Below are 27,820 nucleotides of genomic sequence, written 5' to 3' on the forward strand. Positions count from 1 at the left end.
TATTGTTATTATCTCCCTCTGGTTAACTGCTGCTAAACACACACTGAGGATTAAAAACTAAACAAATCCATTTATCCATGTAGGCCATGAGGTCAGATAGTTGAGTCTATAAATAAGCAGATTTAATGATGCCATTAATAAGGAAGAGGAGAATGTACTTCTCCAGTGTCTTGTTTACTCCCACTAAGCATATGTTCTTTAGAAAGCAAATTACTGAATCAGATGGAATAGGAAAAACTAAGGTGAGTAATAGAATTATTTAACACAAAGTCATTATACATTCAACATTAAGAGCATAATTATATTCCATGTTCATGTTTGAAATGATTATGCATTAATCTTTAGAATTAAATTTGGGTATTTTCTGCAGAATCTTGGAGTTATATAGTTATGACTTTAAATGGATTGTGTGGATGCCTTCTTATCACTCATTAACCTTGTCAAAAGAAAGAGGAGAGTTATTTGTACAAAGACAGATTGCAGTGGTTAGTCTATATCTATATATGGAGATGTACAACTAGAAACTCATTTTTTCTAAACCCCACAGTTTCAACCTTCCCACAGTGCTGTCCCTGGTAATGACTCTCTTTCCCCCTTTTCCTTTTTTTTTTGAACTTCAGCCTATTGTCAATTATGTCATTGAACTCTCAAGTCATATGGAAAGTCCCTGGTAATTCTATTTGTCAAGGTAACTTGTTTGTTAACAGTTTTCACTTTGTAAAAAATGTACCTACCGAAGCTGTTCTTCCCCCCCCCCGCCCCCAAAGAGAAACTCTTTGGAAAACAATGTAAAACTGTTGTTTAAACAAACAAAAAAATTGGATGGAGTATTAAATTGATGACTGGTTACATTTGATTGAGGGTTTCTTGGTTTTTTTGTTTGAGAATTACTCTTGTGGAATCACATAAAGATGATTTACCAGTTTTCATAGTGAATTGGAAAAAAGGTTGTTGGTCAAAGTTACCTGTCATTTCTTGAAGGGCAGATATCAATACATTAAAAGAGATCTCATCTAATTCATGAAAATATGCAATAGTCTATCGAAGAGAAATAGTAAAAGGATGTCGTTTTGCTTTTGAGATAAAATATAAATAACATTCTTTATCTTTTCTAGTTTTTATTTTTTTTTACTTTTATAGTTTTCCTAAATGTAAAAATAACATGGGAATGGTGCTTAAGAAATTTGGGGGACAAAAAGGAGAATGTAATGGTCTTTTTGTGAGATCACTGCAATAAATATATCCAATTAGTTTTTATTTTAGGATCAAAAAGTGAATGTGTTGTTATTATTTTAGCTCTTTTATCTTGGCATTTATAATAACAGGACCACACCTATTATACCAGAATTCTTGTGTTAAAAAAAAGTTGTTAATGGCTTTGATATTCTAAAAGCTATTTTTGAACAAAATGTTTGCTAAGACTTTGTGCTGTATTGACCACCAGTACTTGGCATGTTATATATGCCTTTGTTTCTAGTTCCACCTATTTCCTCAGGGAAAGTTTATATAAATGAGACTACTGTATATTTCTTTGTCATTTCCTTCTGTTGTTTCTCAGGAGGAAGAGTTGCAATGGATTTTACAGTATTTATACACTACATTAGCTACCTTTCTGTGGAAATGAAACATATGGTAGTTTTGAGGGCCTGGAATAGTATTCTGGGTTGCTTAAATCAGGCAGATGACACAAAATTTACTTTTTAGAATGTGGGTGATTTCCTTTATTTGAAAGGACTGTGGTTTTATCCAGCACAAAGGCATGGTTCTGATGAATTAGTCTTTAGCATACACGTCTCATGGTTTTCTTCAGGTGAGTCAGTGCTTCTTTCAGATGTTGTCCGCAAGAAAGTAACCATAAATTGTATTTATTGGATAGGTTCACACAATGTTGGTTTTTTTCTTTCCAATCTGTCACTCCAAATAGAACTTTAAGATCTCCGATTGTTGTTTCATCAGAGCTGGATGCACACAGTAGGAGACTGAGCAACAGAATGGCATGGGAGAAAGGAGATGGGCTTGGAAATGAACTACCCTGGGTTAAACCTAGATCTGCAGTTCACTCACTGTGACTGAGGACAAGTCAATTCTCCTCTTGGGGATTTGTTCCTCATGCTGTAAAATACAGATAACAGCTACTCACAAGGTTGTTGTTAAGAATTAACCGTAATGCATACATAGCTTCCCGCCCATTGTATCTTAATAGATTGCACTGTTGATGTTATTAATGGGTGCTTTACCAGTGCTCATTGATTGATCAAACTAAAGACACCTAACGAGAAAGGAAGAACAAGGTAACATTTGGGACGTTTTATGTGTAGTTGAGTAAAATGGGACAATAATAAACTATTAATTTTTTGAGTACAGGAACTGATGTATTTTTTTCTGTACCCAAAGCTAGTGTAGGTACTGAATAAATGCTTGTTGTATGAGAGTGTGTGTGTGGGAAACTAGTGTTTCTTTACCTCCTGGTGCAGAGTTCTTTCTCATGTATCATAACCTTTAACTCTGTATGATTACTCCATTAAGGGAGCTCATTTTAATTAATCTATAATTTCACCTTTTTCACAAACTGAGATATAAAGTACATTCTTACTTGCCGATGATTGCAGGAGAATATATATAAAATAATTTCTTTGGAAGAGTTGACTAACAATGTAAGAAAATATTAGTAAAAGGTAAATGACTTTATGTTAGACAGGAGGAGGAAGAGAAAACTGTTTTAAAGGGCTATAGATGTTAGGAATCCTAGTGGTTGTTTGATTTTTTTTTTTTTGGTGGTACGCGGGCCTCTCACTGTCGTGGCCTCTCTGGTTGTGGAGCACAGGCTCCGGACGCGCAGGCTCAGCGGCCATGGCTCACAGGCCCAGCCGCTCCGCGGCATGTGGGATCTTCCCGAACTGGGGCACGAACCCGTGTCCCCTCCATTGGCAGGCGGACTCTCAACCACTGCGCCACCAGGGAAGCCCTGTTAGATTATTTTTATACATTGCTTTAAAGACAATCAGATTTTAGTACGATTGGGAATAATTTAGTCCTTGTACAAGTTTTCCTTGTTTTCTGAGAATCAGGGTCAAATGGTGAAAGGAAACTGTCATTTCATACCAAATATATCAAATGTCCTATCCTAGTGTGTTTCTAAGAAATAAGGTTTTTTTTTTAATTGGGAAAACATTTGAGGACCTGACTCTATGTGTGTGTGTGTATCTATCTGAAAGAGAGAATTCATTCATTCAACAATATTTTATTAAGCACCTTCTTTGTGCCCAAAATATTCTAGATCCTTCAGGATATAGCACTAAACCAGAGAGTAAAAGTGCCTGGACTCAGTGAGCTTTCATTCACTAATCAGAATTCACTAATCTGAACTAATCACTAGTCAGAATTGTGACCATTTAAAGTAAGCCATTGGAACATTACTGTCATTGTATGAAAAGTATAGAGTATGTAAACTGGGATCTCTTTGCTTAGTATACCATTATGTGCTTGCAGTAAATAAAGAAATACCTAAAGATGATTAAGGAAATAGGAAGGCCAGCTCTTTCACAGAGATCTTTATCTCTGTCAGTATTCTTTGTTAATAAATATTATTTGGTTTTCAGTTTCGTTGTGATTTTTTAGTTTTGATGGCACAAATAAGATTTTTAATAGATTTTTTACTTCCCTTTACTAAATTATTTTATTTACTTGGGGATTGAAAATAGTCATGAAAGCATTTAATTAATAGGAATGAATTGTTTCTGGGGGAGGGATAAATTGGGAATTTGGGATTAACAGATACATACTGCTCTGTATAAAATAGATGGACTGCAGGGACCTGCTGTGTAGCACAGAGAACAATATTCAGTGTCTTGTGGTGGCTTGTAGTGGAGGGGAATCTGAAGAATGACCTGTGTGTGGTGTGTATGGCTGAGTCACTTTGCTGTACACCTGAAGCACTGTGGTCAACTATACTTCAATAAGAAAGCAGGGGTGGAAAGAGAAATAAATTGTTTTAGGTAATTCTTCCTTGGATCAAAGGGATTATTTCTACAGAAGGTTAAAAATAATAGTTTCTGGAGAGTTATACTTATGTGTTTATATCTCACTACTGTTTAGATTATTATTCTATTGAGAGAAAAATTAGTACCATTTCTGACATGTTTGATCTGACCCATAGTGTTCTAATTTTTTACTATCTGTCTTATAAAATTCAGGGGAAATTAAGAGACAGCTGGTGTGATTTTTGCTTGGACTGCAGGTGTTTGGATGAACTAACTAAATTGAGTTTTGGGTCACAATTTCTTAAAAGATTTGTCACTGAATGGATCAGAGTTTTCCAGGAATCTTATGTCTAGTAATACTGTAGAAGCTCTTCAATTTTAGTCAGCTCAGTCACTGGGTCAGGTAAGATTTCGATTCCCTTAGTAAAACATGCCGAATGGCTGTCCTGGCACCATGAACCCCCAAAGCACTAAGCTACTTTCTAGATTGCCTGTACATGCCTCTTGTTCTGTTTTACCAAAAACTTGTTTTGACTGTTTCCTAACCTGTTAAGGCCTGTTTTTCCAGTTACTTATTGTAATAATGTAATTAACCTAAATATTATAAACACATGATTTGAATTCATTAAGAGAGTTGTCCTATAAAAGCGAAGTTAAATACTTCAGAAAGAATCTGGTGAGCCAGCTACCCTGCCCCTCCAAACAAAAGGTACTATTGAATTATATGTGAATGAGACAACTGAAAGAATGAAATAAAATGCTAAAATCAAGGAATTTGCATTCGAATTGCTTGCAGGTGTCATGAAATACTTGGCTTACTTAAAAAAGTTAGAAGCGGAAGGCAAGCCTTTATGTGCTAATTATACAAGAAGTACAAGGTGAAAATTTAGTCAGTGGGCACAGCTGCAAATACAAACATTTCACTCTACATCAATGAATAATTTATCTGTGTATTTTAAGTTAAAATGACTAAGTTTTACTTGAACTTTGATTTCCCACTTTAAGTGGTTTTTTAAAGTAACCTACTGATTAGAAATGTTAAAGGATTTTTGTTATATTTGCATTCCTTTTTAATCATTTTCCTAAATGTCTATTCTCAAACTGTTTTCTGTAAGATAACATTAATATCTATTCTATTTATATATTTAAAAACTCGATAGATTTTTTTTCTCCAAGTGAAAATTTTAAATATATAAGAAAAATACAGAATACATTTATGCAGTTTTATGTGTGAGTTTAAAAGTACAGTTTGGAACTACACTTTGTTGTATAAGCAATACTTATGGGGGAATCTTATCTTTTCTGGGTTTAGGTAGGAAGCTAGTATATAAGTTAAATGCAGTTATGCTGTGTTTCCATTACACCAACTACCTCTTCCTTTGTTAGATATGTTAGTCTATTCAATGATTGTTACTTTGTATCTTGTCTTAAATATGTTTAATTATATTATTCATTATATTTATTGTATATTTAATATTTATACTAACCCATTGACCTGTAGTTGAAAGAAGAATGGCTTAATGGAAAAGCAGAATCTTATGGTCCTTGAGCTGTTTTAATTATAATCAAAATGTTTCTTGGATAATCAATTTGTGTCTGAAGCTCTGTTTGGTACAGTCTACATGTGGCTTATAATTCTTGAATATCTATTGGTCTTTCCTGAATATGTGATCATTTTAAATGCCAGTGACTTCAAATAACTTTGAGGAATCATGGCTTTAAACTATTTTCTTGTGCCTGGTGGGAATTGGGAGGAATTGTTACACTGAGTACTAGGGAGAGGCTATATTGGTTTTGTTGTGAAGTCTTCACATGAATGATGTACCAAGAAGGGGTGTGTATAGACTTGCCTGTAAATGTTCATAGCAGCATTATTTACAATAGCCAAAAAGTAGAAACAACCCAATGTCCATCAATTGGTGAATGGAGAAGTAAAATGTTGTATATTCATACAATGGAATTCTGTTGGGTAACAAGAAGTAACAAAGTACAGATACATGGTACAACATGAATGAACCTCAAAAGAATTATAGTCAGTGAAAGAAGTCAGACACAAAAGGACACATATTGTATGATTCCATTTATATGAAGTATCCAAAAAGGCAACTATATAGAGACAGAAAGTTGGTTAGTGATTGCCTAGGGCTTGAGATGGGTTAGAGTGAGGGCAAAGATATTAGAAAGAAAAATGATGATCTTTGCGTACCTGAAGCACTTACTAGGAATAGTAGAGTGGAAGAAGTAATAAGGACTTTTGTTTTTAAATATATCTTCTGTGCCATTATTGTACCTAACAGAATTAATAGTTCCTTTTGCATGTCATCCAACACCCAGTTTTTATTTAAATTTCTCTAACAGTCTCTTTGTCCAAATTGGATTGAGTTTCACACATTACTTTGGTGGTTTTGTCACTTAAATCTCTCATTCTATATCAGTTCTTACCCCCGCCCCCATCTTTTTCCCCACATTTTCAATTTGTTAGAGAAACTGGATTGTAGACTATCCACATTCTAGATTTTGCTAATTATTATGTTTGGTAATTATTAAACAGTTGAACTATTTGAGCATAATCAGAAAATGACTAATTCTTCATCCAAAAGAATTAATTTTCCACAGAGCTGAGAGCAAGTAAGCTAGCATTTAGGAGCCTGTAGCAACTGTTTAAGATAGAAATCAGCAGTCTTTCAGAAATTAGCAGCCTTAGGTGTTCTAAGACTTGATTTATTCTGTTATATTGCTACATTTCTCCTGGTAATAAGATGGATGGAAGACAGTGGGAAACTGTGAATCATTCTCCCTGAGGAAAGGTGAAAGGGGCCTAACAGGTGGTTGGCACAAAGAACTCCCCCCAACGTAAAAGCAAAAACCATGGGTCCGGGGTTTGAAAGTTGTGCCACTTAGTGAGGGAATAATTGAAGGAAGTCTTGGCAGAATTCTTGGGTTTTAATTCTTATTTTGTTGTATATGAAGTAATGTCTAGGTTGATCTTTTACTGCTTTATTTTCCAACAAAAGAAATTTTAGATCAAATGCCTTAATGCTTATATATGTGTGTGTAGTTTGCCAACAGTAGTGATTTTACCTAGAAGCATAGGTAAGGACCTTTTATAGACATTTAAAAATGTGACCTTTTTTCTTATTGAGAATATGTTTTCCCTACATGCCTTTGTTTTAATAACATGTTTTTTTAAAATATCAGCATTTTCACTTCTGTATTGATATAACAGATTTGTGTTATGAATAATGGTATTTGTGTTTTTAAAATAGATCATGTATGTCTTTCACTGAGTCTATAAATGAGAACCTCTTGGCTCAGTAAGATAGTCTGTGAATGAGGTTCTGTGTAGGTAGGACTTCTTTATTATTAGCCATTAAATAGAACAATACATATTGATGGAAATCATTGGTGGAGATCATTGTGGAGATCATCATTCTAATACCTTTGCCTTTATTTTAGTCCAGTGGGTCTCAAACTGTAATGTGCTGGACCACTAGTTTATATCACCTGGACCCCATATGCAGATTCTATTTAAAAAGGTACAACATGGGGCCACCCAAGCAGATCTGTATTAGAAACAAGTTCCGTAGCTGATTCTAATGCTCACTGAATTTTGAGAATCACTACCTTAGAAATATTTTTATTGTGTTTTACTTTTAAATAGTTTGACTTGGAAGAAATTGCAGAAATAGTGCAGAGGTTTCCCTGTGCCTTCCTCCAAGCTTTCCCCAATAATAATGTCTTACATAACCATAGTACATTATCAAAACCAGGGAAGTGACTTTGGTACAATACTGTTAACTTAGGTACAGACCTTATTTAGATTTCATCAGCTTTTACATGCATTCTTTATTATTTTTAAAAATTTGTCTTGATTTATAATTCTATGAAATTTTATTACATGTGTAGATTCGCATGACATTCCACAATCAGAATACAGAACTGTTGCATCACCATAAAGGAACTCCCTCACGTTACTCTTTTTTTTAAAAAAAATAAATTTATTTATTTTATTTTTGGCTGTGTTGGGTCTTCACTGCTGCGCGTGGGCTTTCTCTAGTTGCGGCGAGCGGGGGCTCCTCTTCGTTGTGGTGCATGGGCTTCTCATTGCAGTGGCTTTTCTTGATGCGGAGCATGGGCTCTAGGCGCGAGGGCTTCAGTAGTTGTGGCTCACGGGCTCTGGAGCGCAGGCTCAGTAGTTGTGACGCATGGGCTTAGTTGCTCCATGGCATGTGGGATCTTCCGGGACCAGGGCTCGAACCCGTGTCCCCTGCATTGACAGGCAGGTTCTTAACCACTGCACCACCAGGGAAGCCCCCTTATGTTACTCTTAATAGTTACACCTTGCCTCCAATCCTGGCAGCCAGTGATCTGTTTTCTATGACCGTAAGTCTGTCACTTTGGGACTCACATAAATAGAACCATATGGTATGTAACCTTTTGAGACTGGCTTTTTCACTCAGCATAATGCCCTTGAGATTATCCAAGATGTTGAGTGTATCAAGGCTTGCTTTTTTATTGCTGAGTAGTATTCCATTGTATGGATGCATCACAGTTTGTTTATTCATTCTCACGTTGGAGTACATTTGGGCCGTTCCCTGTTTGGGTATGTTATGAGGAGAGCTGCAATAAACATTGACATACAGGTTTTATGCAAACTAAGTTTTTGTTTCTCTCATGTAAATGCCTAGGAATAGATTGCTGGGTCATATGGTATGAGTATGTAGCTTCATATTACATTGCCAAACCATTTCCCGAAGTGGCTGTGCCATTTTGCACTCACCTTGTTCAAGTCACCTATGAGAGATCTAGTTTCTCCACATTCTTGTCTGTACTTGATAGTTTCAGTAGTTTTAATTTAGGTGCATAGTGGTATTTCATCATAGCTTTAATTTGCATTTCCCTAAATGGATAATAATGTTGAGAATCTTTTCATGTGCCTCTTTCTCACATCCTCTTTGGTAAAGTGTTCAAACCTTTGCCCATTTTATGATTGGATTCTTTGTTTTCTTACTATCACGTTTCGAGAGCTCTGTCTATATTCTGGATATAAGTCTTTTTGTTGGCTATGTGACTTACAAATATTTTCTCCCAGTCTGTGGCTTGTCTTTTTAGGTTCATAACTGGGTCTTTCACAGAGCAAAAATTTTACTTTTTGATGAAGTTTAGTTTCTTGATATTTTAAAAATCTTATGGATTGTGTCTTTGATGTCATGTCTGAGATTCGTTTGCCTAAGCCTTAGTCCCAAGGATTTTCTCCTACATTTTGATCTAAACATTTTATAATTTTATGTTCTACATTTAGATCAACTTTAGGTTAATTTTTGTATAAGGTGCTACTTTAGCTTTTAATATTTCTAAACTGTGAGACACTATTTCCAAGTAGTTTTTCTAGCCAGTGTTTGACAAAACTTGTAGCTGGGAAACTTAACTTGGAAAATCCATTCCAAGGACTTTTCTTTATCAGTATGCAGTGAATGTTATGCCTTTGAATACGGTTTATGCCAACACACACTACTCCTCAACATAGATTTAAAACTTTAACAGAGACTGATGACTAAATGCTGTTTAGTATTTACCAAAGTACATATTTGAGAGTAGATTATTGAGATTGTGACTTGAAAGCAACTTCTGTTTTCATTTTATGGTTGGTTAATCTACCAGTGTGCTTGCTTGGCTGACATATACATTCCCACTGTTTAACATGCATATATGCATATATTTTAATAATTATAACATCCACATTTCAGTTCCTTACCTAGCGTGCTTTTGAAAATTGAAAAAACATTCCAACTAAGAACTTTTTTTTTTTTTAAAGTCAGTGTTTGTAGAGCAGTTTTAGGTTCACATTAGAACTCAGCAGAAGATACAGGTTTCCCATAGACCCCTGTCCCCACACATGCACAGCCTCCCCCATTGTCAGTATTCCTCACCAGAGTGGTACAGTTGTCGCAGCTGAACCTACACTGACACATCATAATCACCCGAAGTCTATAGTTCACGTTAGTAATCACTCTTGATGTACATTCTACAGGTTTTGACAAAAACATAATGACATGTATTCATCTTTATAGTATCATGTAGGGTATTTTCACTGCTCTAAAAATGCTCTGTGCTCCACCTGTTCATCTCTCCCCACAACTCCTGGCAACCACTCGTCTTTTTTATTGTCTCCATATTTTTGCCTTTTCCAGAATGTAATATAGTTGGAATTATACAATATGCAGCCTTTTCAGACTGGCTCTTTGCATTTAGTAATATGAAATTAAGACTCCTCCATGTTTTTTAATGACAACAGCTCATTTCTTTTTTAGTGGAAAAAATGGAAATAATGGGATAATATTCCATTGTCTGAACATACCATAGTTTATTTGTCCATTGGCCTACTGAAGGACATCTAGGTTGCAAACTAAGAACATTTTAACTTCCTTTTAGAGAAGAAAATTTCTTTTTTTACATTTACTATTCTGTTGTTTCAGAGAACATAATAAGTAAAACAAGTCTATTGTGGATGATTTTTTCATCTTAAATTTCATAAGTATTTAACCTCTTTTGAAAAAGTGGAAATATAACTTTATAGGGCTTTTTATACTTAATTTTTATATGGCAAAGAAAAAAGAAGCCCAAAAAGTTTGGCATAGTCCTCTCTCCCCATGTTTTTTTAATCATTTTTGAATTTTTAAATTGTAGTGTCAAGCACATTTTTTATTTACCTTTTCAGACTAACTTCCATAAACGGCACTAACTCTTCCATATATCAGTACATTGCCTGCAAGGCAACAAATATGAAGTTCAAAGGAAGCTTTCAGTAGATGATGCTGAGCCCAGTTGCTACTGACATGTATTACCTACTGAGCAGAAGCCTATGCACAGAGTGAATGGGGCATCAAGTGAGCACTGGGTCATGGTTTTGAAGTTCCAGTTTGTTTTGGAGAAAAATTACTTGCTAATCTCTATAAATGTTTAAGAATTTAATAAGATACTAATTTTTTAAAAAAAGGATAACACTTGTTAGGGGATTATCTATGTAAAACACTTGCACAGTTCCTGGAACTAGATAGGCATTCAGTTAAGTTAGTTTTTGTAGGGTCCATTTAGGATATCTTTGAAATTGTTTGGTTGGACTTATTTCATTTTTAAGCTACTGGTATTAGAGGACCTCATGTGGTATTTCTTTAATCTACCCAGATTCTTTCTATAGCACTGAGAACACAGTGGGTGCCCAATAATATGGTTGACTATCTTGTGACTCATTGTTTACATTGCTTTCAAGCCTGTTTTTCAACTTTGCTTATTTGTTTTGATGAAGTTTTTATCTCCTCCTTGATACGCCCTTTTCTACTGAAGGCTTTTCTCATCTCTCTTCTTGTTGATGTTTGACTTTCTTAACTGTGCATAAAATAAACATCCCACATAAGATATTTAGGAAAACCCTGAGACAAGCTGAAATTGCAGCAACATTTATGGGACAGATATGAGAAATTTAATATTTAATTTTTAATGTATAGATACACTTTCCTACTCTATATCTTTGTGTGGGGTTTCCTCGAGTGTGTATATATATGTGAAAATGTATTCACTTATATTTGTACATTTTTCTGTGTATAAATTGTAACTCAGTGAAAAATATCAAGAGAAATTTATGTTTTCCTTCCTTCCATAAGGACCTTCCTTCTTAGAGAAAAGGAAGCAAAAATATAATGGGGTGGCTCAAGATGGCAGAATAGAAGGACATGCGCTCACTCCCTCTTGTGAGAGCACCAGAATCACAGCTAACTGCTGAACCATCATCCACAGGAAGACACTGGAACTCACCAAAAAAGATACCCTACATCCAAAGACAAAGAGACTGCAATGAGACTGTAGGAGGGGCGCAATCACAGTAAAATCAAATCCCATAACCTCTGAGTGGGTGACTCACAAACTGGAGAACAATTATACCACAGAAGTTCACCCACTGGAGTGAAGGTTCTGAGCCCCACATCAGGCTTCCCAACCTGTGGGTCTGGCAATGGGAGGAGGAGTTCCCAGAGAATCACCACTTGAAGGCTAGTGGGATTAGTTTGCAGGACTTTGACAGGACTGAGGGAAACAGAGACTCTATTCTTGGAGGGCACGCACAAAGTAGTGTGTGCATCAGGACCCAGGGGAAGGAGCAGTGACCCCATAGGAGACTGAACCAGACCTACCTGTTAGTGTTGGAAGGTCTCCTGCAGAGGTGGGAGCTGGGGACAAGGACACTGGCAGCAGAAGTTCTGGGAAGTATTCCTTGGCGTGAGCCCTCCCAGAGTCCGCCATTAGCCCCACCAAAGAGCCTGTAGCCTCCAGTGCTGGGTCGCCTCAGGCCAAACAACCAATAGGGAGAGAAGTCAGGCCCACCCATCAGCAGACAAGCAGATTAAAGTTTTACTGAGCTCTGGGCACCAGAGCAACACCCAGCTCTACCCACCACCAGTCCATCCCATCAGGAAACTTGCACAAGCCTCTTAGATAACCTCATCCACCAGAGGACAGACAGCAAAAGCAAGAAGACCTACAATCCTGCAGCCTGTGGAACAAAAACTACATTCACAGAAAAACAGACAAAATGAAAAGGCAGAAGGCTATGTAGCAGATGAAGGAACAAGATAAAACCACAGAAAAACAACTAAATGAAGTGGAGATTTGCAACCCTCCAGAAAAAGAATTCAGAATAATGATAGTGGAGATGATCCAGGACCTTGGAAAAAGAATGGAGGCAAAGATCGAGAAGATGCAAGAAATGTTTAACAAAGACCTAGAAGAATTAATTGTTCAGAGATGAACAATACAATAACTGAAATGAAAAATACACTAGAAGGAATCAATAGCAGAATAACTGAGGCAGAAGAATGGATAAGTGACCTGGAAGACAGAATGGTGGAATTTACTGCTGTGGAACAGAAAAAAGAATGAAAAGAAATGAAGACAGCCTAAGAGACCTCTGGGACAACATTAAGCACACCAACATTCGCATTATAGGGGTCCCAGAAAGAGAAGACAGAGAGAGAAAGGACCCGAGAAAATATTTGAAGAGATTACAGTTGAAAACTTCCCTAACATGGGAAAGGAAATAGCCACCCAAGTCCAGGAAGCACAGACAGTCCCAGGCAGGATAAACCCAAGGAGAAACATGCCGAGACACGTAGTAATCAAATTGACAGAAATTAAAGACAAAGAAAAATTATTAAAACTAGCAAGGGAAAAACGACAAATAACATACAAGGGAACTCCCATAACATTAACAACTGATTTCTCAGCAGAAATTTTACAAGCCAGAAGGGAGTGGCATGATATATTTAAAGTGATGAAAGGGAAGAATCTACAACCAAGATTATTCTACCCGGCAAGGATCTCATTCAGATTTGATGGAGAAATCAAAAGCTTTACAGACAAGCAAAAGCTAAGAGAATTCAGCACCACCAAACCAGCTCTACAACAAATGCTAAAGGAAATTCTCTAAGTGGGAAACACAAGAGAAGAAAAGGACCTACAAAAACAAACCCAAAACAATTAAGAAAATGGTAATAGGAACATATGTATCGATAATTACCGTAAACATGAATGGATTAAATGCTCCAACCAAAAGACACAGGCTGGTTGAATGTATACAAAAACAAGACTGCTATATATGCTGTCTACAAGAGACCCACTTCAGACCTTGGGACACATATAGACTGAAATTGAGGGGATGGAAAAAGATAGGCCATGAAAATGGAAATCAAAAGAAAGCTGGAGTAGCAATACTCATATCAGATAAAATAGACTTTAAAATAAAGAACGTTACAAGAGACAAAGAAGGACACTACATAATGATCAAGTGATCAATTCAAGAAGAAGAAATAACAATTATAAATATATATGCACCTAATATAGGAGCACCTCAATACATAAGGCAAATGCTAACAGCTCTAAAAGAGGAAATTGACAGTAACACAATAACAGTGGGGGACTTTAACACCTCACACCAATGGACAGATCATCCAGACAGAAAATTAATAAGGAAACACAAGCTTTAAATGACACAATAGACCAGATAGATTTAATTGATATTTATAGGACATTCCATCCAAAAACAGCAGATTACACTTTCTTCTCAAATGCATATGGAACAGTCTCCAGGAGAGATCACATCTTTCTTTTTTATCTTTTAAAGAGACAGCCTTGGGCTTCCCTGGTGGCTCAGTGGTTGAGAACCTGCCTGCCAATGCAGGGGACACGGGTTCGAGCCCTGGTCTGGGAGGATCCCACATGCCGCGGAGCAACTGGGCCCGTGAGCCACAACTGCTGAGCCTGTGCGTCTGGAGCTTGTGCTCCGCAGCAAGAGAGGCCACAACAATGAGAGGCCTGCGCACCGCGATGAAGAGTGGCCTCCGCTCGCCGCAACTAGAGAAAGCCCTCTCACAGAAACGGAGACCCAACACAGCCAAAAATAAATAACTTAATTAATTTAAAAAAAAATAAAGAGACAGCCTTTATTTAAGGATTTTTACATTGAAGACTTCAAAAAGTGGTAGGTTTTTAGAACTTATTTACCTGTATTTAAAAGGAACTGTTGACAAAGATTTGCCAGAAATAATCTGAACAAGCGGGAAAATGCAGTTAATACTACTGAAACCTACTAAAATAACTCCAGGACATATGGTTTATCCAACATAAGGATACCTCTCAATGCTGTCACTGACATGAAACTGACTGCTTCTTTTCTAAACACACAGTGGTTTAATTAACAATATTCAGTCACTTCTGTTCTTTCCTGAATATATAAAAATTAAAATACCAGTTAAAAAACTAATATATTCTTCTCTGTCAATGTTTCTTACAGGTACAATTTCAATATTTTCATTCAGTAGTGGTGTGGTTTAAGAGATTTTTCATTCACACGTCAAACAACAATCCACCCAAAGGGAACTGATAGTCTACAGGCTCCTAGTGCAAATAAAGAGTTCAGGAATGCAGCAACTGGCCTTTCTAAAATACAAAACGGATAAAATTCTTAGAAGATACATGCAATAAGCTCTACTAAGCAGCTGGCCACAGAACTAGAACATCTGATCATTTTCCTGGTGATTTCAATGGGACTACAGATATTTCCAAACTCAACTTGAACTCTCATCTTAGGCTTTGTATTTTGCTTTTCCAGTTTTGCTAATGACACAAACATGATTCAAATCCCTGAAGTATTCATTACAGTCAAGGGCATATCCTACAACAAACTTGTCTGGAATTTCAAATCCAGCAAAGTCTGGTTTATATCCAACACTTTGAGGGGTCCTTTTCACCAGCCAGCTTGCAACCTTGACCAGCTTTGGATTATGCTGCTTGACCAAGGAAAGCAAGGTTTGCACTGTTTTGCCAGTGTCAATTATGTCTTCAACAATCAAGACATTCTTTCCAGTGAAAGTTGAGAGATCATCTTCACCAATTACTTTTATGTCACCTGTTGACTGGTCATTACAATAGCTCTTCAGTCTGATAAAATCTACAGTTATAGGTATAGATCTATCACTATTTCTGTTTAGTGCTTTGATGTAATCCAGCAGGTCAGCAAAGAATTTATAGCCCCCCTTGAGCACACAGAGGGCCATGATGTGATGGCCTCCCATCTCCTTCATCACATCTTGAGCCAGCCATTTGGTCCTGTCCATAATTAGTCCATGAGGAATAAACACCTTTTCCAAGTCCTCAGCATAATGATTAGGTATACAAAATAAATCTAGGTCATAACCTGGTTCATCATCACTAATCACGATGCTGGGGCTGTGGGTCACCATAACGGAGCTGGCTGGTGTGCGGGCTGAGGGAAGACTGGGGAGGAGGAAGCCAACAGCAGGGCCAAGCAGGAGGCGGCACCACGTGGGAAAGCCCAGGATAGATCACATCTTGGGTCACAAATCAAGCCTTGGTATATTTATGAAAATTGAAATCCTATCAGGCATCTTTTCCAACCACAATGCTGTGAGATTAGAAATCAATTACAGGGGAAAACCGGTAAAAAACATAAACACATGGAGGCTAAACAGTAAGTTACTATATAACCAAGAGATCACTGAAGAAATCAAAGAGGAAATCAAAAAATACCTGGAGACAAATGACAATGAAAACATGACGATCCAAAACCTATGGAATGCAGCAAAAGCAGTTCTAAGAGGGAAGTTTATAGCAATACAAGCCTACCTCAAGAAACAAGAAAAATCTCAAACAATCTAACCTTACACCTAAAGGAACTAGAGAAAGACGAACAAAACCCAAAGTTAGTAGAAGGAAAGAAATCATGAAGATCAGAGCAGAAATAAATGAAATAGAAACAAAACAATAGCAAAGATCAATAAAACTAAAAGCTGGTTCTTTGAGAAGATAATCAAAATTGATAAACCATTAGCCAGATTCATCAAGAAAAAGAGAGAGGACTCAAATCAATAAAATTAGAAATGAAAAAGGAGAAGTTACAAAGGACACCACAGAAATAGAAAACATCGTAAGAGACTACTACAAGAAACTCTATGCCAATAAATTGGACAACCTAGAAGAAATGGACAAATGCTTAGAAAGGTATAACATTCCAAGACTGAACCAGGAAGAAATAGAAAATATGAACAGACCAATCACAAGTAATGAAATTGAAACTGTGATTAAAAATCTTCCAACAAACAAAAGTCCAGGACCAGATGGCTTCACAGGTGAATTCTATCAAACATTTAGAGAAGGGCTAACACCCATCCTTCTCAAACTCTTCCAAAAAATTGCGGAGGAAGGAACACTTCCAAACTCATTCTACGAGGCCACCATCACCCTGATACCAAAACTAGACAAAGATATTTCAAAAAAAGAAAATTACAGATCAATATCAGTGATGAATATAGATGCAAAAATCCTCAACAAAATACTAGCAAGCAGAATCCAAATGTGATACACAATATTAACAAACTGAAGAATAAAACTCATGTGATCATCTCAATAGATGCAGAAAAAGCTTCTGACAAAGTTCAGCACCCATTTATGATAAAAACTCCAGAAAGTGGGCATAGAGGGAACCTACCTCGACATAATAAAGGCCATATATGACAAACCCACAGCCAACATCATTCTCAAAGGTGAAAAACTGAAAGCATTTTCTCTAAGATCAGGAAGAGGACAAGGATGTCCACTCTCACCACTATTATTTAACATAGTTTTGGAAGTCCTAGCCACGGCAATCAGAGAAGAAAAAGAAATAAAAGGAATCAAAATTGGAGAAGAAGAAGTAAAACTGTTACTGTTTGCAGGTGACATGATATTTTACACAGATAATCCTAAAGATGCCACCAGAAAACTATTAGAGCTAATCAATGAATTTGGTAAAGTTGCAGGATACAAAATTAATGCACTGAAATCTCTTGCATTCCTATACACTAACAGCAAAAGATCAGAAAGAAATTAAGAAAACAATCCCATTCACCGTTGCAACAAAAAGAATAAAATACCTAGGAATAAACCTACCTAAGGAGGTAAAAGACCGGTACTCAGAAAACTATAAGACACTGATGAAAGAAATCAAAGATGACACAAACAGATGGAGAGATATACCATGTTCTTGTATTGGAAGAATCAATATTGTGAAAATGACTATACTGTCCAAAGCAATCTACAGATTCAATGCAATCCCTATCTAATTACCAGTAGCATTTTTTACAGAACTAGAACAAAAAATCTTAAAATTTGTATGGAGACCCAAGAGACCCTGAGTAGCCAAAGCAGTCTTGAGGGAAAAAAACGGAGCTAGAGGAATCAGACTCCCTGACTTCAGACTCTACTACAAAGCTCCAGTAATCAAGACAATATGGTACTGGCACAAAAATAGAAATATAGTTCCATGGAACAGGATAGAAAGTCCAGAGACAAACCCATGCACCTATAGTCAAATAATCTATGACAAAGGAAGCAAGGATATACAATGGAGAAAAGACAGCCTCTTCAATAAGTGGTGCTGGGAAAACTGGACAGGTACATATAAAAATATGAGATTAGAACACTCCCTAACACCATACACAAAAATAAACTCAGAATGGATTAGAGACCTAAATATAAGACTGGACACTATAAAACTCTTAGAGGAAAACATACGAAGAACACTCTTGGACATAAATCACAACAAGATCTTTTTTGACCCACTTCCTAGAGTAATGGAAATAAAAACAAAAATAAACAAATGGGACCTAACGAAACTTGAAAGCTTTTGCACAGCAAAGGAGATTATAAACAAGACAAAAAGACCACTCTCAGAATGGGAGAAGATATTTGCAAACAAATCAACGGACAAAGGATTAATCTCCAAAATATATAAATAGCTCATGCAGCTCAATATTAAAAAAACAAACAACCCAATCAAAAAATGGGCAGAAGATCTAAACAGACATTTCTCCAAAGAAGACATACAGATGACCAAGAAGCACATGAAAAGATGCTCAACATCACTAATTATTAGAGAAATGCAGATCAAAACTACAATGAGGTACCACCTCACACCAGTTAGAATGGGCATTATCAGAAAATCTACAAACAACAAATGCTGGAGAGGGTGTGGAGAAAAGCGAACCCTCTTGCACTGTTGGTGGGAATGTAAATTGATACAGCCACTATGGAGAACAGTACGGAGATTCCTTAAAAAACTAAAAATATGGCCCAGTAATCCCACTACTGGGCATATACCCAGAGAAAGCCATAATTCAAAAAGACACATGCACCCCAATGTTCATTGCAGCACTATTTACAGTAGCCAGGTCATGGAAGCAACGTAAATGCCCATCAAAAGATGAATGAATAAAGAAGAAATGGTACATATATTTAATGGAATATTACTCTGCCATAAAAAGGAACGCAATTGGGTCATTTTTAGAAATGTTGATGGACCTAGAGACTGTCATACAGAGTGAAGTAAGTCAGAAAGAGAGAAACAGATATCGTATATTAACACATATATGTGGAATCTAGAAAAATGGTACAGTTGAACTAGTTTGCAAGGCAGAAATAGAGACAGAGATGTAAGAACAAACGTATGGACAACAAGGGGGGGAAGCGGGGGGCGGGGTGGGATGAATTGGGAGATTCGGGTTGACATATACACACTAATATGTATAAAATAGATTAATAAGAACCTGCTTATAAAGAGATAAATAAAATTTAAAAAAAGCAATGCGATGTTTGTAAAAATGCTAACCATATAAAGCTAAGTTGGGATGTAAAAAAATATATATAATGGGAATTTAAATTTGGAAAAGTTATTATTATACTTTGGGACTACTTTTAAGATTGTTACATTGAGCGATTCTGAGAACTTTCTGAATTTACACGAACTTGATTGACCTAAGTAGCAACCTTCTGGCAGTGTTTCAGACATTACAGAGTTCTTAGGAAAGTAAATCATTAACTCTCATTGAATACCTACTATCTGTCAGGCGTTGTACTAGACTAGTGGTTCTCAAACTTGGCTGCACTTTAGAATTGCTTGGGGAGATTTTAAAATTCCCATAGCCAGTAAATCAGAATTTCCGGGTGTGGGGCCTGAACCTCAGCATTTTATGAAAGTCCTCAGGTGAGTCCATTGTGTAGCCAAATTTGAGCACCACTGGGTGAAGCGTGGGCTGAGATGGGTGGGGCTAGGTGTTGGCCCCCCCTTTTCAGTGGTCGGAGAACCACTATACAAGGAGGACACATTTGATCTGCTGTCTGGATGAGCTGAAGGAGCAGGCAGTTTGAAATTCTGTGGTGGAAACATTTGGGGCAGAGGGAGCAGCTCTGCAAGTCCCTCAGATGTGAAGGAAGGGAAGGAAGGCCAGTGTGAATTATATAGGGAGTTGCAACTGTGTAAATAGAAGGGAGGTTGGCAGGGGCTGGCTCAGTGATTTCTTAGACGTTAGCATGCATCAGAAGCTCTTGGAGAATTTTGTTGAAGGTGCATTGCAGGGCTTTACCCTCTGTGTTTCTTATTATTTAGGTCCGGGATAGGGCCTGAGAATTTGCATTTCTAACAAGGTCACAGGTGGTGCTCTGAAATCACACTTTGAGAACCACCAGGCTGGCTCATCTAGGGCTTTGCAAACCAAGAACAGGAATTTGGTTTTATTCTCGATGTATTGGGAGACCAGTGAAGGGTCAGAGATGTGACGTGGTCTGATTTACATATTTAAAAGATCACTCTTGGGCTTCCCTCGTGGCTCAGTGGTTAAGAATCTGCCTGCCAGTGCAGGAGACACGGGTTCAAGCCCTGCTCCAGGAAGATCCCACGTGCCGCGGAGCAACTAAGCCCGTGCGCCACAACTTCTGAGCCTGCGCTCTAGAGCCCGTGAATCACAACTGCTGAGCCCATGCGCCACAACTACTAGAGCCTGCGTGCCTAGAGCCCGTGCTCTGCAACAAGGGAAGCCACCGCAGTGAGAAGCCCGTGCACCACAATGAAGAGTAGCCCCCGGTTGTCACAACTAGAGAAAATCCACGTGCAGCACTGAAGACCCAGTGCAGCCAAAAATAAATAAGTAAAAATAAATATATTAAAAAAAAAAAAGATCACTCTTGACTACTGCAGAGAATAATACATTTTAAGGGACAAGAGCCGAAAGCGGGGAGACAAGTCAGGAGGCTGTTGGAACAGTCCAATCAAGAGCTGATAGCTTAATTGCTAGGGTGGTAGCAGAGGAACTGGTGAAAAGTATACAGGTTCAGGATGTGTTTTAGAGCTAAAAGCCCACAAGACTTGAAAATGAATTGGAAATAGGAGATAGGCATAGAGAGGAATTAAAATATGCCTAGAATTTTTGCTTGAGTTAACAAGGTGGTTAGTGTGGAGCCATTCCCAGGGATGGGGGGGACTGGGGGGACGCTTGGATGAGAATTGGGGGTAGAGAGGAGACACAAGAGTTTTGATTCTGAGATACCTATGGGACATTCAAATGGCAAAGACCATGAGATTATTGGGCATATAAGTCAGAACTCAATAAACAGGTCAGGGTTGGAGATGTGAATTTGAGAGTTATCAACTTGCAGATGGTATTTAAAGCCATGGAATTTCATGAAATTACTTGGGCCTGAGGATTGTAGAAGAGAAGAGAAGGGGGCAGACAAGGAGCCCTGGGGTGGCCTCGACACTTAGAAATCAGACAAAGAGATAAGGGCATTGAGACTGAGGAGTGGCAGTAAAGAAGGAGGAAAACAGTAGGTTGTATTGTCACACAAAGCCAAGGGAAGAGAATCCCAAGCAGAGGGCTTGAGCAGCTGTGAAGTGTGTCCTTATTGGAATTTAGGCGCTTACTCAATGTGAGATGAGATATATAATTATCTATTAGATTTGAACACACATAGATGATTGGTGACCTTGACAAGAGAAATGTCTGTTAAGAGTCATATAATGCCTTGGGACTCCCCTTGTTGCCTTTTGTCACTGCTTATCTTTTAAAGCCACTTAGATATATTTACTTTGATTAAATATAAGGCTCATCAAGAAAAGGGACCTTTTGTTCTTAATTGCATTCCCTCAAGCACATAGCACAATGTTATGCCCACCATTGGGACAGATTTTTGTTTAATATAATCTCTTGTCTCATTAAACCCAGAGAGACACACTAAGAAATTGTTTTGAAGAACTGATCTCCACTTTATACTTGAAATGCGTAAGGTAGGAACCATCAAAACATTGCCAGATACTGTACTTCGAAGGACTGTCTTGTCAACACTTACCATGATGCATCTAATGTTTGATAGCCCTCTGTACTGAGAGAGGGTGGCTGTTAAATTTCTTTTTGGTCATTAGAATGTGATACTTTAAAAACCTATTGTTTTAAGACTTATAATTCCATTCTTTTATTTTGTCTTTAATATCAAAGCTGTATTTTTGTATAGTATTTCTCTGAATCTATGAGGATACTGTATAAATAAAGCAAACAGATGAGAGCCCATTGGACGTAGCTTATTAAGGATGCAAGTATTGATATATCTCATATACAATTGAAAGATTTTTTTCTTTCAAACAAAGTAGAGGTATTTGAGTAGATTTCTGTTGTTTTGCTGAGCGTCTCTTTTATTCCTTTTCATTTATTTTAAGGATATTAATATTGACAGGGATGGAGTGATGATTACAGTGGACACATGATTTTGAAGTGCTTTGCAGATCAAGTGATAAAAAAATCAATTAGTAGTGGTAGCAGGATACCATTCAAATGGTAATTTGAATTCTCTGTTAAAATTAAGTTTGGCTATTTTAAAGATCAGTTATTGCATAACGTGGAAATCGTACCTTAATTTTCATTATGAACGTTGATAATTTTCATGAATAAAACAACGCTTTACCTAAATGATAATTTACTGTGGCTTGTTATTTTTAGGGCTTGATTAGTGAATTTTTGTGTTGACACAGAAAAGGTTTCTATCTCAAATATCTTTTCCGTATAACCTTCTCTCCACCACCCTTGTGTAAAATTTGTTGCTGTAACTGTTGAAGGTAGTGGCCTCTGAGGAGCTTATGTGGAAATCCCTTGAGCAGGAAACTGGCCCAAACATCATTCCCATTTAAAAGGCTGGGGGGACTTCAATGGCAGTTACTGCATTTTTAATATATTAATGAAAACTAGCATTCGTCTAAGCCGTAAACTTGTTATTGCATGTTGATGTATTACTCTGCTTTACCAGAATTTCCTATGCTTAGATTATGTTAAAAGCTTTGATTATTTTCACTGTACTTTTGGCTTTGGGGGACATTTAATTTAATTTTGTTATCATTTCCAAGCATCTCAACTAAGAAATGTAAAACATTGGGAGAGATGTGAGTAGGTAAAAGGTATTTTAAAGCTTTTGCTGGTGAGTAAGAGATCAAGTAAGTTAACAAAGTCTCAAATCTACTTAGGATTCAGGCCAAATCCAGGCCTCTGCCTGGTATTCTTTTCACTAGACTATACCATGTAGTGAGCAAACTTTAACTGGATAGACACATTCCTGAATTTAATGTAAATGGATCGCAGTCGGGAACCAACATATAAATGATCCTACAGGCTCTTCCTCCTGAGTACTACTATTCTTTCAAGAACTGAGTCCCTTTTTTCTTTGAAGTTACCTTAATACCTGCCTTCCCATCCCCACAGAGCTCATTTTAGCTTGCTCTCATTGCTCTGAGTCTTCAAGGTTACCCATCTGTTTTATGACACTTCGTTTTTTTGCTTTGTATATGTTGTTTAATTACTTACATATTGCATCTTCCCTGTTGGATTTCTAATTCATTGTGGAAGGATCTTAGTTTGATTCCCAATATGCTTTCCAATTTTCAGGACCAAAGGTGACAAATGCTTTATTATAATAATAGAGAACACTAAGATGTTCTTAATAGAAGTTCCATGTAAGTAATATTTCAACAAGTGCTTTGTTCTGCTTTCCTTTTTTTAAGTTGGTTTACCTTTAGTAATTTAAGATGGGTTTTTGGGGCTTCCCTGGTGGCACAGTGGTTAAGAACCCGCTTGCCAATGCAGGGGACACGGGTTTGAGCCCTGGTCCGGGAAGATCCCACATGCCGCGGAGCAACTAAGCCCGTGCACCACAACTACTGAGCCTGAGCTCTAGAGCCCACGAACCACAACTACTGAGCCCGTGTGCCACAACTACTCTAGGCCCGTGCGCCTAGAGCCTGTGCTCCGCAACAAGGGAAGCCACCACAGTGAGAAGCCTGCGTACCGCAACGAAGAGTAGCCCCCACTCGCCACAACTAGAGAAAGCCCGCGCACAGCAACGAAGACCCAAATGCAGCCGTAAATAAATAAATAAATAAACTTATAAGATGGATTTTCATCATAAGACTGAAAGTACCTTAGGAAATAAGACAGTCATACATATAAGAACATTAAAACTGTTAGAGTTCATTGCGGTGTGCAATAGACAGGGAAAATGTACCAAGGAATTGTGATTCAATATGAACCTCGAAGGATAGGTAATATAGGTAAAGGCAGAGAGAATGGGAAGGGCATTCAAACGGTGACTTGGGGGAGCAAAACTTGGAGATGGAAAGGTGCCTTCAATGATGAAAGCAGGGGATGAGGAGGTGATGGTAGCAGCAGGAGGTGCCTATCAGACCTTCTATGGTACCACTTCTCTTGAAAGCCAAGTCCATTTTGTGGGCAAGGTTGTTCTTGATGCTTTACCTACCTGCGCGTGGTGGCTGGGCTTGTCTTCTGACCTTCCTTGTGAAACTCTTCTAAAGCCCTAAGGTTCCCAGTTATTCCTTGCTAATAAGTCCAGTGTATAGTTTTCAACACTCATCTTCTTAAAAATAAAACATAATCAGCTTCTAAAACCTGACACAGCTAATTCTGAGTACCTTGGTGGTAAGACCTTTTTTCCTTCCCAGTTACGTGCTTAGGTACCTCATCTTTGTGGGAAGTATTCACTGAATGCATTCATTCAGTAAATATGAGTGCCTACCATGTGGCAGACATTATTCTAGAGATTTTATACGTTAGCAAGTATGTGTGACACCAGGCGGTGGAGACAAGAACCTATACTCATGGGATTAATTACTCTAATGGAAGGAGACAGGATAAAAAAGTATGTTAGTTGCCCTGACAAGCCCTCAGACAAAAGTAAGGCAGAGAAGTAGAGGTGTTAATCTTAAGGTCAGGAACAGACTCTGCAGAGGAACCTGAGTAGGAATTGTCCTAAGTGTGTTCAAGGAAAAGGCAAGAGTCATAGGATCGGAGTGCAGTGAGCCTAGGGCGAAAGTGGACAGGGGAGCTTGGAGAGGCTAGAAGTAAGGGACGACAGATTATCAAACTCCAGATCTTATTTTGGCTGAGGTCGGAAGCCGTCGGAGGGTGGGAAAGGAAGTTCTGTGATCAGACTTAACATTTTAAGAGCATCACTCCAGCTGCTATGTTGAGAATAAAGTGTAAAGTGACAAGGTTGGGAGCAGGAAGACCACTTAGCAGCTTGAACAGAGGTGTTTGGTAATCAAGGTGGTTGATGGATTCTGGGTCTATTTATAATATAGAGCTGGCAGAATTTGTCAAGGGATTGGATTGTATGTGTGTGAGAGAGGAGATTTTTGGCCCAAGCACCTGAAAGAATTGAGATTTACTAGGGCTTCCCTGGTGGCCCAGTGGTTGAGAGTCCGCCTGCCGATGCAGGGGACACGGGTTCGTGCCCTGGTCCGGGAGGATCCCACATGCCGCGGAGCGACTGGGCCCGTGAGCCATGGCCGCTGAGCCTGCGCGTCCGGAGCCTGTGCTCCGCAACGGGAGAGGCCACAGCAGCGAGAGGCCCGCGTACCGAAAAAAAAAAAAAAAAAAAGAATTGAGATTTACTGAGATGGGAAGACTTGGAGAGGAAAACATTTGGTTTGGAGGAGATGGGAAGAGGAATTGGAAGTTTAGCTGGAGATTCGAGTTAGTCATCTTAGTCCAGATGTCAAGTAGGCATTGAATTTATAAATCTGGAGCCTAAGGGAGAGGAGATCCAAGCTGACTATTTGGCATTTAAGATTTTCTTCATATACATTTTGCAAAATTCTTGTTGTATTTATTGTAATAATTTTTTAAAATTTATTTTGGTTGCTACTGTAAAAGAAGTGTTTTCTTTCATTATACTTTGACTAGGTTTTGCTTATGGTTACACAGGCTGTTGATGCCGGCATGTATCATTTTGTGCCAAGCCACCTTGCTGAATTCTCTTAATTTATAAAAGCTTTTTCATAGATTCACTGATTTCTCTTCTCCTTTGACTTTTCTGTGGAATTTTACCAAACTCTTCAATTCTGAGAAGTACTACTTTCTTTCATGGCTTGATTTGCTTTCCTTTGCCTAAAATATCAATTATTTCTTGTCTTTTCCTGTGAGTTTCTATTCATTCCCCCAAACCCAACTCATGTTTCCCATCTTGTCAAACATTTCTGGATTCCTAGGAAAGTTTCTCTTCCTATGAGCTGCAGCTGTACCATCTGCAGCTGTACCTGTATCAGAACAATTATCAAAATTTATTCTAATTTTGTATATATCTTTGAGTCCTTTTGGGGAAGGAGAACTGGGTCTTACTGTCTTTACATCCCCAGTGTTTAGCTGAATCTGCTACATGGTTGTCTGTTACAGGATAAATGTTTGTTGAATAGATGAGTAGTCGATTTGGGCAGATTAAAAACATTTGGAAATTGGATAACGTTTTTCTTCATATAGATTTTATAAACTTGTTATATTTATTGAAACACTTCTAAAAATTCATTTTTGTCACTATTGTAAAAGAAATATTTTCTAAAGTGTAATATACCTTTGCAGTTATACTCCTAAAAATTAAAGGCCTATTATTTTAGAAAATTAATGTAGGAACCTTGTTTCTGTTTTTTCATGATGCTGAGTGCACAAACGTGCTTGGATTTGTAAGACCTTAAATTTTGAAAATACTTAATGGCTGGATGTTACGTATTTACTTACAAAGAAGGCCTTTTATTTTGCATGGTTTTTATTTTTGCCTAGGAATCATCAAAGCATTGAATTGGCCATGTGTAGAATGTCTACTACTGTTTCTGTTATAAATCAGTTAAGGGGTTGTCCTAGTAAGTGACACTGAAACATATTTATTAGAATAATTATTTGTAACATTTTTTATTGAAATAGAAATATACTTTATCAAATAACCAATCACAGTTCACTGTTCATTGCTAAGCACGGTGGGAAATACAGCATGCTTCTTTCTTACAGGGAGTAATAAATGTAGGCAGAGAGATGAAACTGGTACCCAGGAGAAAAAAAAATGGGAAAAATGTTACATTTGTGGAATCTGTTGTATGTGCCTTATAGAGAGACACTCGATATAGGGGGGTGGTAGGAGGGTGTTTTCAGCTAGATTTTGAAGCATAGGTAGAGTTTAATCTGGTTAGAGAGGCAGAATACACTAGATTGGAAACAAATAGAATGAGAGGCACAAAGGTAAGAGGTATTAGGAGGTGTGGAAATGAGATACTGATTTCCATCCTAGGACAGTAAGAATTTTTATAATTTGTTCCACCAAAGAAAATGCAGTACTTTTGCTTCGCTGTAGTGAACACACATTAATTGAATTTAATGAAGGCCGATATCAGATCTCTTTTTTTTTTTTTTTGCAGTATGTGGGCCTCTCACTGTTGTGGCCTCTCCCGTTGCGGAGCACAGGCTCTGGACGCGCAGGCTCAGCGGCCATGGCTCACGGGCCCAGCCGCTCCGCGGCATGTGGGATCTTTCCGGACCAGGGCACGAACCCGTGTCCCCTGCATCGGCAGGCGGACTCTCAACCACTGCGCCACCAGGGAAGCCCTCCGATCTCTTTTGTTACCATGTTTCTTTGTACTGCCAAGTAATGCAAGCATATTGTTGAAAACAAACAAATATGCTGATTTTTAAAAGGCAGAAAAAAAGTTTACTTAATTCCATCATCCCTAGTAAGCTAACAGTTAACATTTTAGTGCATTTTTTTCCCTAGGTGTGAAAAACATACATACACACATTTTGTATTTTTATTAAATGAGATCCTCTTAGCAAATTATTTTTAAAATACGTATATTTTATTCTCTGTTTTTTTTTGTTTTAGGAGAAAACCAAAAGCCAAGGCACCGCTTCCTCCAGCTGAGACCAAATACCTTGATGCCTCTTCAGTTGATGATTCTGTAGAATCTTCTGCTTTTATCATGGAACAGAAAGAAAACACGATAGATAAAGATATTGAACTCTTGGTCGTTCTACCTGGGGATATTATCAAATCTACTACTGTTCATGGCAGGTACGATGGAGTGAAGGAAATACCAGGACCTCCCTTTCTTCTTCTGTATTTGAAACCCTCTGTTGTAGACTTCT

The 27,820-nt window shown here is 37.7% G+C and overlaps 2 protein-coding genes across 5 annotated transcripts in view; one reads left to right on the top strand and one right to left on the bottom strand.

The window, feature by feature from the left end:
• The window catches only part of COBLL1 (cordon-bleu WH2 repeat protein like 1), a 160,206-nt gene that overhangs the window by 69,335 nt on the left and 63,051 nt on the right, over positions 1 to 27,820 (top strand). For 3 of the 4 annotated variants that reach the window (XM_082658538.1, XM_082658539.1, XM_082658540.1), the window contains exon 2: positions 27,558 to 27,746. In XM_082658538.1, coding sequence (XP_082514664.1) covers positions 27,558 to 27,746 — 189 coding nt within the window. Of the gene's footprint in view, positions 1 to 27,557; positions 27,747 to 27,820 lie in introns of those variants that run through there. The other variant, XM_082658541.1, reaches the window with a different exon arrangement.
• Positions 15,031 to 15,769, bottom strand: LOC309825112 (hypoxanthine-guanine phosphoribosyltransferase-like; the record flags this gene model as incomplete). The annotated part of the gene is made up of 1 exon (XM_082658553.1): positions 15,031 to 15,769. The coding sequence occupies one exon, from the start codon at positions 15,767 to 15,769 to the stop codon at positions 15,113 to 15,115; it is 657 nt and encodes a 218-aa protein (XP_082514679.1). The 3' UTR covers positions 15,031 to 15,112.

Source organism: Grampus griseus (assembly GCF_964374135.1).
Source record: "Grampus griseus genome assembly, chromosome: 7".
Classification (NCBI taxonomy): Eukaryota; Metazoa; Chordata; class Mammalia; order Artiodactyla; family Delphinidae; genus Grampus; species Grampus griseus.